The sequence below is a fragment of the Eucalyptus grandis genome, chromosome 4 (genome assembly GCF_016545825.1).
Source record: "Eucalyptus grandis isolate ANBG69807.140 chromosome 4, ASM1654582v1, whole genome shotgun sequence".
Lineage (NCBI taxonomy): Eukaryota > Viridiplantae > Streptophyta > Magnoliopsida > Myrtales > Myrtaceae > Eucalyptus > Eucalyptus grandis.
This window is the reverse complement of record NC_052615.1, coordinates 7,198,564-7,209,818: the sequence shown is the minus strand read 5'-3', so window position 1 is coordinate 7,209,818 and position 11,255 is coordinate 7,198,564. Positions and strand designations below refer to the sequence as shown.

The following is an 11,255-nucleotide window of genomic DNA, read 5'->3' as shown; positions in this document are numbered from 1 at the left end:
TCCTTACGAGTCCATGGTTCTTCTAGCTTGCTAAAGAGATAATGGAGCTATTCCTGAAAGAACTACCAAAAGAGATTTTCATTTGGATGATCGGCAATACAATTCCTAAACTGGTGATGGTGGGGGAACAAAAGGTATTATTTTAAGATGGGAGGATAGAGGAGGTGCGGGGCTCAGATTTTCTTGCTTATCAACATTGTAGTACGATAATCTCGAGAGAAATTGCTCAACTTATAGAGGAGTAATATGGATCTAATGGCTGGAGGTAGTAAAATTGGAGAGAGAGAAAGTGGGGGACACCGGAGAGAGAGAGAGAGCGGATGTTGGGTATTTTGCTCTTACCTAGCTTTCCTTGTCTTAGAGACAGATCAGATTGTATCGACAAAGCTGAGAGAGAGGAATTTTCTCACTCTCTTCAAAAATTCAAGTATGAACAAGATATTTCTGGCTTTTTGGTTGGAAATCTCACTTACCTTTTGGATATTACGTTGAAATCATTCACGAAACGAAAAAATCATTTTTAGAAGATTCATGCACTTTATGGACCATTTCCTTCTCCTCTTCACATTGATTGCCAGATGTCTCTTCTCTTCACCTTCCATAGTTCTCTTTTCTTTATCTTTCTTAGCCTTAGGTCTAATGCCTTCAAACAAATAAATGCACAGTGGGACATTATCGTGATGAAGTTGGCATCTATGAATCAAGTAAAATTATCAAGTTACTAGTATTTTATAAAAATATGAGTAAACTTCTTTAGTCGCAGTAATGGATATGCTTTTTAACAATTGGTTAGACGATTTGAATAGAACAAACACTTTAGGGATGGCTTCCATTATTTGGAGGGGAAATTGAGAGAAAGATCGAAGGAATATGGCTGTGGAGAGAGGAATCTCCCAAGTTCTATCCCCTTTTTAAAGGGGTATCATCATGAAAGAGCAACCCCGAAAATAGGATGAAATAAGATAAGAATATGAGCGAAGGAGCAAGCGATTTTAATGGACTCAAATGTCATGTGAAAGGAGAAGAATCATATGTGAGGATTGAGTGTTCACACTCCAAAAGTCCATAAATGTCAAGAATGAATTGATCGGGTTTTTATAGTGAGAGGGACAAGTAATTAACGGACGTGATTTTACCACGTGACAATCTAGATGCAAAGAGATGGAAGCCTGTGTAGACAAACCAATAATGACTTGACATGTGTCATGAAATCCTTTCCCATTAAGGGTTTGCCACGTGTTATAAGGACATGGGCCGCCGTCTTAGGAGACTGGATACAATCCTTGACGAATCTTGCTTCAAGCACATTCAAGTCAAGTTTTTCTAAAACGTATCAATCAGATAATTATATCTTAGGAATCCGATCAAACCAATCGTAATTACCAATAGATAGAGAAATACCGACAGCAGACCCTCCATAAGGAAACAGTCAGATATAAAAGAAAAAAAAAATCCTTGCTATGCCAATGTCGCGAAGCATAACATGGAATTTGAGCCTTATTGGTCCTTGTTGGGCTCCACTTTTGATGGGCCGAAATGCGCGTCGCAAGCAACGAAACATCCTGAATTTCACCTCAGGACGACTCTCAATCTCATTCGATTGACTTGGGAATAAAGAGAGGATCTTCATGCTTTATCCTCTGTCTAAGAGGCAAAGGGCGCTCGACCTTCTAGGACCAGGATCACATAAGTTCGAAGTACCTAATAATTTTCCGTTTATACGAGTATAACACTCCCTGTTCGCACTGCAATAATGATTCTAGAATTCAAAAATGAAAAACAGCTTTTTGATTAATCCCTCTTATAGTTAAGGCAAATACCGGCAGAGGACCAAGAGATTACCCAACCCCATACATCTGCAACAGGTCTATCTCTTAACACCTTTTTTTCTTCTCATCAGAGTTGTTTCACAAAAATTTACCATGGTCAGGAAGGAGTGTTGACTCGAACCCTCTTCGAGAAGGGCCTTATGGACCGCAAAAGCGGCATCAAGGTCCAATAAGGAGCTGAGAGTTGTAGCCCACATCAAGTCCTTCCATTTTCAATTATTTACGTCAAAACTATTGGAAATTCTGCACTTCGGTCATGTGTTCCAATTTCTTCTTGTTATTAATCAGTTCGGAGAAGAGCTGGTGCAGTGTCTCTATGCATAGACAATTTCGAGACCACATAATGGACTCCCATTAGCCAAGGCTCCATTTATTCCACAAAAAATGGATGATTTGTAAAATATTTTTCGAAAAAAAAATTGCTTGTATTGCTTTTGAAAATGAATAAACACAAAATATTTTCATCATCTACTAAAATTTTTAGATATAAATTGTTGACAATAATAATAAATAATAATAATAATAATAATAATAATTTAATAATAATAATATTTTGCATTAACTAATTATTTTAAGCGATACAAGTAATTATTTTTCGGAAAATATTTTTTAAGTTATTCATTTTCCGCGAAAATATAGAGCCAGAGTAATAATTGATTTAACTGGTCTATAAGATATGACAAGAAAAAGCAGGAAAATGGAGAATTTCCTGCGTAACCTCTTCTATGGTAACTCGGTTATAATACATTTTGATCATTGTATCAAGTTACTCGGGGATCTCCAGTAAGCAAACCTTATCTAAGGAACATATATTCAGACAACTAAATAGAAGGGAACAACGGATCTCACATGAGTTGGGAGAGGAAGGGACGACGTCCACCCACTCTTTGTCGACCAGCTCGACGTGTGCGTTTGGCTTCGACGTGGCTTTGAACTGAAGTTTGTCCGTCTCGGTCATCAACTTCTTCAAGAAACTCATGGAAAGTATCATGTCGGGACTTTCCTCGGAGAATAGTTCATCTTCTAAGACCTGAATGCCCATGTCTGCTTCCCTTGAATGAACATACCCAAGAAGCAGTGTCCTTGTATCGAGAAATCGCCGATTTGGGCTGCAAATCTGCAGTGTTTTCACATTGAGGATCATATAAATAATTCTCATGGTGTGAAAGGAGAGCAAGAAGTGCATCTCGGAATTCATGATGATCCATCTGTGGATGTCCCAGAAAATGCTGATACATGTGGATTCTCGTGGAAACATGCATGGACAATATAGGTACTCAACCTCAAATGGAATTATGCCAAAGGAGAAAATAATTTGCTAAATCGGAAAAAAAAAAAAATGCAAGGCAATCCATTTTAAAATAACGTATGACGTCAAATTATTTCTAATATAACCCACACAACAAAATTCATGTTATGACAAAGGAACTTTCCAGTGCAAGACAATTCTTTTGAGCTCATATTATGCAACCTTATACAAATTGCTGACCACCACTGGGATTTGCAGATAAGATGATCAGTACTAATTGCTACCTATGCACTTTTTTTTTTACTCTCTAGACTATCTCTGAAAGCACAACATTGGGCAGCACATAAGTCCTCGATTCACTTCAAAAAGCATGAGATATATAGAACATCCTTAAATGGAACTTCAAAGAATGGAGATTAAGAAATGCAACACACCTGAATATAATCCACACCAATTTCACCAAGATTATCAGCAATACCCTCTGATGAAATCACACTTATAATTCCTCCAGATCCTATTGGCGATTGGAGCATCTCCCAAGGAGATTTCATCAGAATCTTATGACTTTTCTGTTCATCTGGACAGCTAACCACTGGCAGCATCTGTTCTTCGAAAAACCAAATCTGTCCAATAGGATCAAATATAATTGCTTAACTTCTATGTCATTTCAGATATATAAAATAATACAAAGTCATATTCAGCACTGTAGGACAGAGGAAACGATGAAAACTTCTCCAAATCAGATGCATCAAATCAAGAGAAGTAATCAATGATTGCATCACATTGCTCAATCAGAAAATCCTTGTGACCTCTATGGACATTCGCTAGTCCAGGAAGTCATACACTGGCTGATCTGAAAACCTAGGCACCACAACTGGCTAGAACTGTCGCCTTTGTGTCTGATTTCTAAAGCCATTTACAGTGAAATATCACTGTATAGTATTATAGAATTACATGACATCACCATCTGAACTGCTCTGCAATTAATTTCACTTTCTTACTTTCTCATAAATGAACACGATGGCAAGTTTGAGTTCAAACATTTAAGCTATTTAATGATAGAACAGGAGACATGCTAACCTTCTCAGAGTCAAATCCAAAATGATCATTTTCCGAGAACAGTGCTTGGAAAGATGGGATTTCACCAGCCGGGCAGATAATCAGTAGAGGCATAGACGCACGGTCTTCTACCTGCAGTGAAGCATAATTGTTGAGCTAGTTTATAAATAGCATATAGAGAGTACACCCAGCCTGTCCAAATAGAAATAAGTTTTAGCCACCGTTTGGTGTGTGAAAAATAAGCCATAAAGTAGCATCCTCACTTCCCTTTACTCTCAGAGTAATAAATTCCAGATTCTTGCCGTAACCAAAAGAATATACTGGCAAATCTCATGCATAGTTCTATACCTGTTCTCCTATTTTCGATATATTCCATAAATCTCAAATGGTCCATTGCATACATCACTAATGGATGACAAAAAATAGGTTGAAATCCTCAAGAACCCAAGGTCATCAACATGTGAGAAAAGAGATATAATCATTTACCCATATTAAAGAGCAGATGTAACACTAAATCAGATCAGAGCGATACTATTCTTCCCTATTAGGTTAAAACTGCATGAGCCATCTCTACAAAAATGACAATGCAATAGTAACTTTAACAAAGGCAGGTAAAAGATCTAGGTCAAGTGTAAGAAATCAGTTTAGCGCTGAGAAGCCATCAACCAGACTGGCAGCTTGTTATATGAGGAGTCAACAACAGTATCAATATCTATACTATTACAGCATAGATCTTTGATCTGCCCGCATTAACAAGGAAGGCCTGAATGAAGTAATGGAACTTAAGATTCAAAAACTAAGACAAGGAGAAAAGATCCAATCCCAGACCGGTCCAGTTGAACAGCTTCTGGGCAAACAAATAGCATTCGCTAGTAAGCGTTCTAGAACACAGCCCACTAAATATTAATAAAAATGATAAAGCAAGGAATGCCCACATTGTTAAGTCAAAAGATACGAGAAAGTGTTAATGTGCTTAAAGAACCGAAAAAGGCCGGCAATGGACCAGTATCTGAAAACATGGCAATAGCTGTTAGACATTTCACCTTGATTGAATCCAATTTGACAATGGCAATCATTTAGGGGAATCCTCCCCTACATTTTACTCAATAATCTCAACCAACTGGTGGAGGCAGCAACCTTTTTCAACTTTGGTGTGATAGTTCTCATATTAACTGACATCAATTTTTCCTATCAAACCAAATAATGCTTACACAGAAGAAGTAAGAGGAGTACATAAGGAAATGAAAGCATTGCTTACAATCAGAAGTTGTGCTAGCAAAGAAAAGAACTAATATTAGAGAAATTAACTTGAAGCAGCCAATATGTAAAGAAGCTGGAAAAAGAAACCTCACCTTCACTAGCTTCTGATTAGTACACTCTAATGTCTGAATAAGAGACTCAGACAATACAGCAGGGTTAGAGGCCTCCTCAGCACTATCAGTCACAACCAATACAGTGGCAACTTTACCCTTCGAGATCAGATGAATCCCCTTCTCTTCAAAAACGGAATTCACACACTGTTTATCCATCCTAGCCAAAGGAGTGAGGTAGTTTTCTGATGTTGTCAGAGCATCATAAATGCCGGTTCTTGTAGCATCATCACTCCATCTGATTCATGACACGAGACAAAACAAAATGTATGGGATAAAAATAGTTGAGACACAATGACAATGGTAAAAATCCTTAATGTCAACATGAACAGTTGAAGCACAAAACACTGTTGCATTCGCAATTTGATACAGATAATTTTTTCAAGCAATTTTTTGCATAGGAATCACGAATATAATGAGAAAACTTGTAGTTAACAAAATATCAATTGGGAAACTTGTTCAGGAAGTTTTGTCGTTGCTAAATGTCTTTATTTAATCATAGAACAAAATTGACAACACAATATCTAAGCTAGAACCATTAGACACAAAGATGGCATGTCTGCAATGTTTTTATGCCTGTTGGTTTTATCACTGAATGATGAACAGTTAACTATACATTTTCCCTACAAGGATAGGTCTAAAAATTGACTCGCTCAAACATGCACAATAGCTTACCTTTGAGAGGATAGGTCTATACTTTGCAAAGCCTGTTGAAGCAATTTAGAGTTTACGCCAATAATCTGATCTGAAAGTAAGCTTGTATGGGTTTTATCACCATATCTAAACCCATGAAACACATGTTGTTGCCCCAGTTCACATAGCTTCTTTTTTGCTGCTATGAGGCGTTTTTGGAACTTTTTCCTCTCTTTCCATTCCTGAAATGCATCAAAGCTTTCTAACTTACACTGATTACAACAAACACCATGTTACAATAACTAAAGCCAGAAATTTTACTGTGCGGCAGCAGCCATACAAGCACAAGGATTCATGTATCACAAAAATAAACAAAGAAATTTGATCTAAACTTCTGTGTTTACTTATGTCACGAGTCCATTTGCCATATGCTCAGAGGTTGGTTAGATAATTTCACTATAAGCTAAGTTCAAACAAGAGCATATCTCCTAGATAACAGTCTGTTTTCTCGTATTTAATAAGTTGTACTACGAATATGATAGCTTAGCTATTCTTTTTATAGTATGCCGTCTATACATCTAATATTTAATCCATCATACTCCTGCCTTTTAATTAAAGAAAGTAGATGAATCTGTGACCTCGACCACCAATATTTGATCTTTCTTGTTAGAACTGCCTTGCTGTTCAAATATTATGATCCCTGACAGTTGATTTTCAAGCTTTGCCATCCATTTCTTTTTAATGGTTATCAGAATGACAACTAGACTCGAGTCACCTACCTGACAAGAAGACCAAACTTTTGTTTGGACACTTTAATTGCCATAACTTCAATCAAGACACAAACAAGAGAAAGCATTTGCATTCCAGAATATGGACATAAAAGAGAATGAGGACCCCAATTCCCAAACCCAAAACAGAAAGAAGAGGAAAAGCTATAAACATCCAGAAGCATATTCATGTGCCCCAATAATATACCTGCTATGAACATGGTGAAAACAGATCTCTAATCAGTAGTCGATATATACAAATCAAATAAGTGTAAAAGAGGGTGCTCTTACAAGTTGGCGCCTTTCCTTCTTGGACTTATCGTGAGAGCGCAGATTTAACTCGAGCAGTCCTTTTGGAGGTGCAATCATCATTTCTCCTCTATCCATGTCAACATGTGGAACAATTGCTTCGACGAATGGCACCCAAACAAAGTGATTGGTGGCACCAGTTTCCGTTGGCTTTGACTTTCCCACATGGTCAGAACTACGTGTGGAACTATCAAGCATGACATACAAAAGATCATTTGCTCCACTGTTGTAGACATTAACAACTGTTCCAATAGGTTCACCAGATTCCTGAAATGGGCCAAATGAGGGCCATCCTATATATAGTCCATTGACATATACACATAAGATAAAACTGCATGCAAACCTTGAGAAGAACTCTCATGCCAACAAGATCACGAGTATAGAATTCGCCTTCTTCAAGCTCTGGTCTATCTTCTTCCCTTACAAGTAATGCTGCACCGACAAGTTTCTTAGCCTGGATGGAGTTTAAAATCCTGATTAGAAGTACAAATTTTGGAAAGGTAATGAAGTAGTTAGTGACTCTAAACTTAAGATTCTATTCAAATTAGCATAACAGAAAAAGCATGTTAGCCTCCTGCTCATAATTAGTAAATGGGGTTCGCTCATCAAAATTGAAGCAGAAAAGAGTGGAGATTCTTTGATTAATAACTGAAATAGTCAAATATGTGACACCAATAAGTAAAACACAAAAGATTTCATAAAATCATGGGATATTGCTTAGCTTTCTTGTTTAGGCTGACTATCAGGGCAATATTAGTAATGAAGTCTAATTTCTAGCTCTCATGAAACTATGCTGTAGCGCATGCCCTTGAGAAATTATAACATTACAAGGAAAAATAAGCAGTAGTTCACGTTCTCAGGATTTTTCCCCCTTTTAAAGCAGCAAAAATTATTTCTAAGACTGTGGACTCAGTTCCATCCCATCTCCAGCAAACAGATATGCAGAATTAGGGGAAAATATCCAAACATCTCGACAGTGTCATGTGTACATGGAGCCTTTGCAGAGGGCTAATGCCTATCATGTTTTCAGCTATTTGAGGCTCAACCCCAATCCCGCACATAGTTGCATCACTAGGACCACTGTTTAAGATGATCTCTAGGAGAACCATCCTACTTGACAACATTAATGGTTTCCAGGTCTGATTCCTTGACAACAAAGATGAATGGAAGAAGCGTCAATGCACATATAAGAGCAAGGACTCAAATTGCTATGATCAGTGATGTCAAGTCTTAGTCACACACAATGACATCCAAGATCCAAGCATGTCGCAAGCAAAATTCTAGACAAATAACAGAGTTTCTAAAATACAGATGGCCTGTTTGGATTGAATTTTACCTTTTGATATTTGCTTAGTCTAAATCTTATGGCTCACGCACTTTAATTTTTTTAACTCCTGAACCACACTCAAACGTTGACATGTAGGTTCACATATAATTTTTCATAGTTTTCTTAAGTTTAAACAATATCTTAGATTTTGGCGGGAAAGTGAAAGTTTTTTCGCTTTTGCTGAAGTGTAAACAAACAGGCCTTTGGACAAGCTCACCTGGTCAACATCATCGATACCTTCAAATTTGAGCATCCAACCTTTCTGCCCAGGGTGTCCTCTTCCCTCTACCAACTCCACTTCTTGAATTGTCTCCCTGCCTAAAACCTGTTGCTTCAACCATCTTTTCCCAGTCTAGTAAAAAAGGAATTAGTTTTAGCATTATATAATGACGCACACAGAGATCTATTAACTTTCTCATATAATTACGGCCACAGAGCAATATCACTGATAATAAGAATATGCTTACCCTAGAAAATCGCAGTTCAGGGAAGTCAGTGGTGGATTTGATGCAGACCTCCCCTTGCAACCCATGAACACTTGATATATACCCAATTTCAACAAGTCCTGATTCAGTTGTACTAGTTTCAACTGTCTCCTGGATAACTGCATGGAATGAGAAATCCATACAACTTAAGGTATGCTGGAACTAATTCAGGAATGAGGATGTCAAAACTACAAACTGAAGAAGGGTGTAGAAGCACAGCCATTAAAGCTTCTCAATTCAACAAGATGTTGACATGATGGAGAGTATTTTATGATGATAACAACAATGGCCTTAGGAAAACTAGTATGCAACCCACAGATCCTTTGCGATATTCATGACAGCTTACACCATTGAATTCAATGGTCTACCAACTCCATATGCACCTAATTGAGGAAATAAAACATACGTACAATTTCTAATGGAAAATATGGACCTATCCAAGAATATGGACCAATAAACAAGAAATGGGGAAAAATTAAGCAAACCCAGAAAATAGAAGTATGTACTTGACTCCTTCTCAAAGCCTACTTATCTCAAATTATCAATTGCTCCTTAAGTTGATGATAAGTGGATCTCTGTGATATGCTTGGCACACTTTTTGGGTCTATCTTCTCATAATTTAACCTTTTTATATAAACAATCGTCTAATGATGGAAAGAAAATCACTCCGAAAGAAATATCATTGTAAACTAAAATTAACTAGACTTCCAGCTCGACCTCAAGCTTCCCACAGCAAGTCGACAAAGCAAACTTTGCTACCAATTTGAACGGAAGGCAAGCCCGCAGGTTCTTATCCAAGTATGCACGTTCATCTTGGCTAGTAATCGCACGAAGCAGCAAGAAAGACGCACAAACGAGTTACCTAATTGAGAGGGACATTTCACACAGGCATAGATTTCTCCAGCTTTAACTGACAATCACATACAAAAAGCAAAGTTTCTCAGTGACTCAGTCACTGCAAACAATTGCACACGCGATATACATAACCTATGTCCGCAACAAAGAAACAGAAACTGTATAGGCATCCCACGAAATCAATCCCCTACTAAAGTAAGTTCCTAGCATAAACGGACTGACCGTATCCTATATGCATACGACCAAAAAAGTTCAAAGACTCAATTTTTTGACAAAAGATTCCCAAATGCTCGGTTCAAAGCTCTCGAATCAATTTTTTCGCCGAACAAGAATCAAATACAACCAAACGCCTTGCTCAATGGACCAGAATCAATCGACAAAACACGAGACTGGACTCGAGCTAATCAAGCAATTGCCGAACCGGTGCTCTGCAGAGGAGAGGCAACTTGCGGCGGCTGGACTCGCGAGCGCCGCGGCGACAACCGAACGCGAGCGGGTGGCGCGGCCGCTTGGTGGAGGCGGTTCCGAACATGAGCGGCGCGGCTCGGACCGAGGGGGAAGAAGGATTGCGCCGCCGCCGCCGCCGCCGTCGCCGGCGGCGGGGATAAGGCGGTGGAAGAGCAAAGGAGCGAATTCATCGTCTGCATCGTCTTCGCCGGCTCGAAAGCAGCGAGGCTCGACGGAGAGAGAGTGAAGAAGACCGATAGATTTTTTTGCCCGCGCCTTCGTTCTGTATTCCAACGGTGTCTTTTGGGGAGCCAAGATATTTTTTTTTTTTTTTCATTTTTTTCGTGGTGATAATGCACGTTTAAGAAAATAAAATAAAATAGACCACAAAAAAAAAAAGAACAAAAGATTAAAATAAGGTAATTAATTAAGTGTCCTTCTAATTGCTACTTAGACTTGAGTTGTTCAGTATCCTGTATCTAAGCACAAATTATAACATTGTTAACGCTTTTCAAAAGATTACAATTTCAACAAGTTACTAGGTTGCTGTGGAATTTATGGAAAACACATCATTTCTTCATTTTCTAGAATTAAAAATCAGATCCAAACGCCATTTATTGAAAGTGCCTGTGCTTTGGATAAGAACTTTAAATAGTGGAACTTTGTTTCATCTAACCGAGCAATTTACTCCTCCGTCCTGAGGGAATATGATATTAAGATTGACGGCACCATACTCGCAGGAGAGTAGAAGGAAGCAATCGCTTGGATTTGTCGTAACTTCTCTGGCCGTATGATCGTTGGAGGGAAAAGTGTTAGTAGAGTCTTAAACCTTTTGTTTTGTTTTTTTTTTTTTCAACCCTGGAACCGCCATACAGTCGGTAACCGATGGCGTAAACTAGGAAGAGCACTAGCACAAGAGCCCACC

At 38.2% G+C, this 11,255-nt stretch overlaps 1 protein-coding gene across 1 annotated transcript; it reads right to left on the bottom strand.

Annotated features, from left to right (window-relative positions):
• Positions 1-2,479: 2,479 nt before the first annotated feature.
• On the bottom strand, positions 2,480-10,625 carry LOC104440828. The gene is made up of 10 exons (XM_010053813.3): positions 10,305-10,625; positions 9,011-9,147; positions 8,761-8,895; positions 7,560-7,670; positions 7,199-7,483; positions 6,183-6,382; positions 5,490-5,745; positions 4,159-4,269; positions 3,513-3,701; positions 2,480-2,946 (listed from the first exon to the last, which is right to left on the bottom strand). Exons 1-10 carry the CDS (start codon positions 10,528-10,530, stop codon positions 2,596-2,598), a joined length of 2,001 nt encoding a protein of 666 aa, XP_010052115.2. The 5' UTR covers positions 10,531-10,625; the 3' UTR covers positions 2,480-2,595.
• Positions 10,626-11,255: the final 630 nt, after the last annotated feature.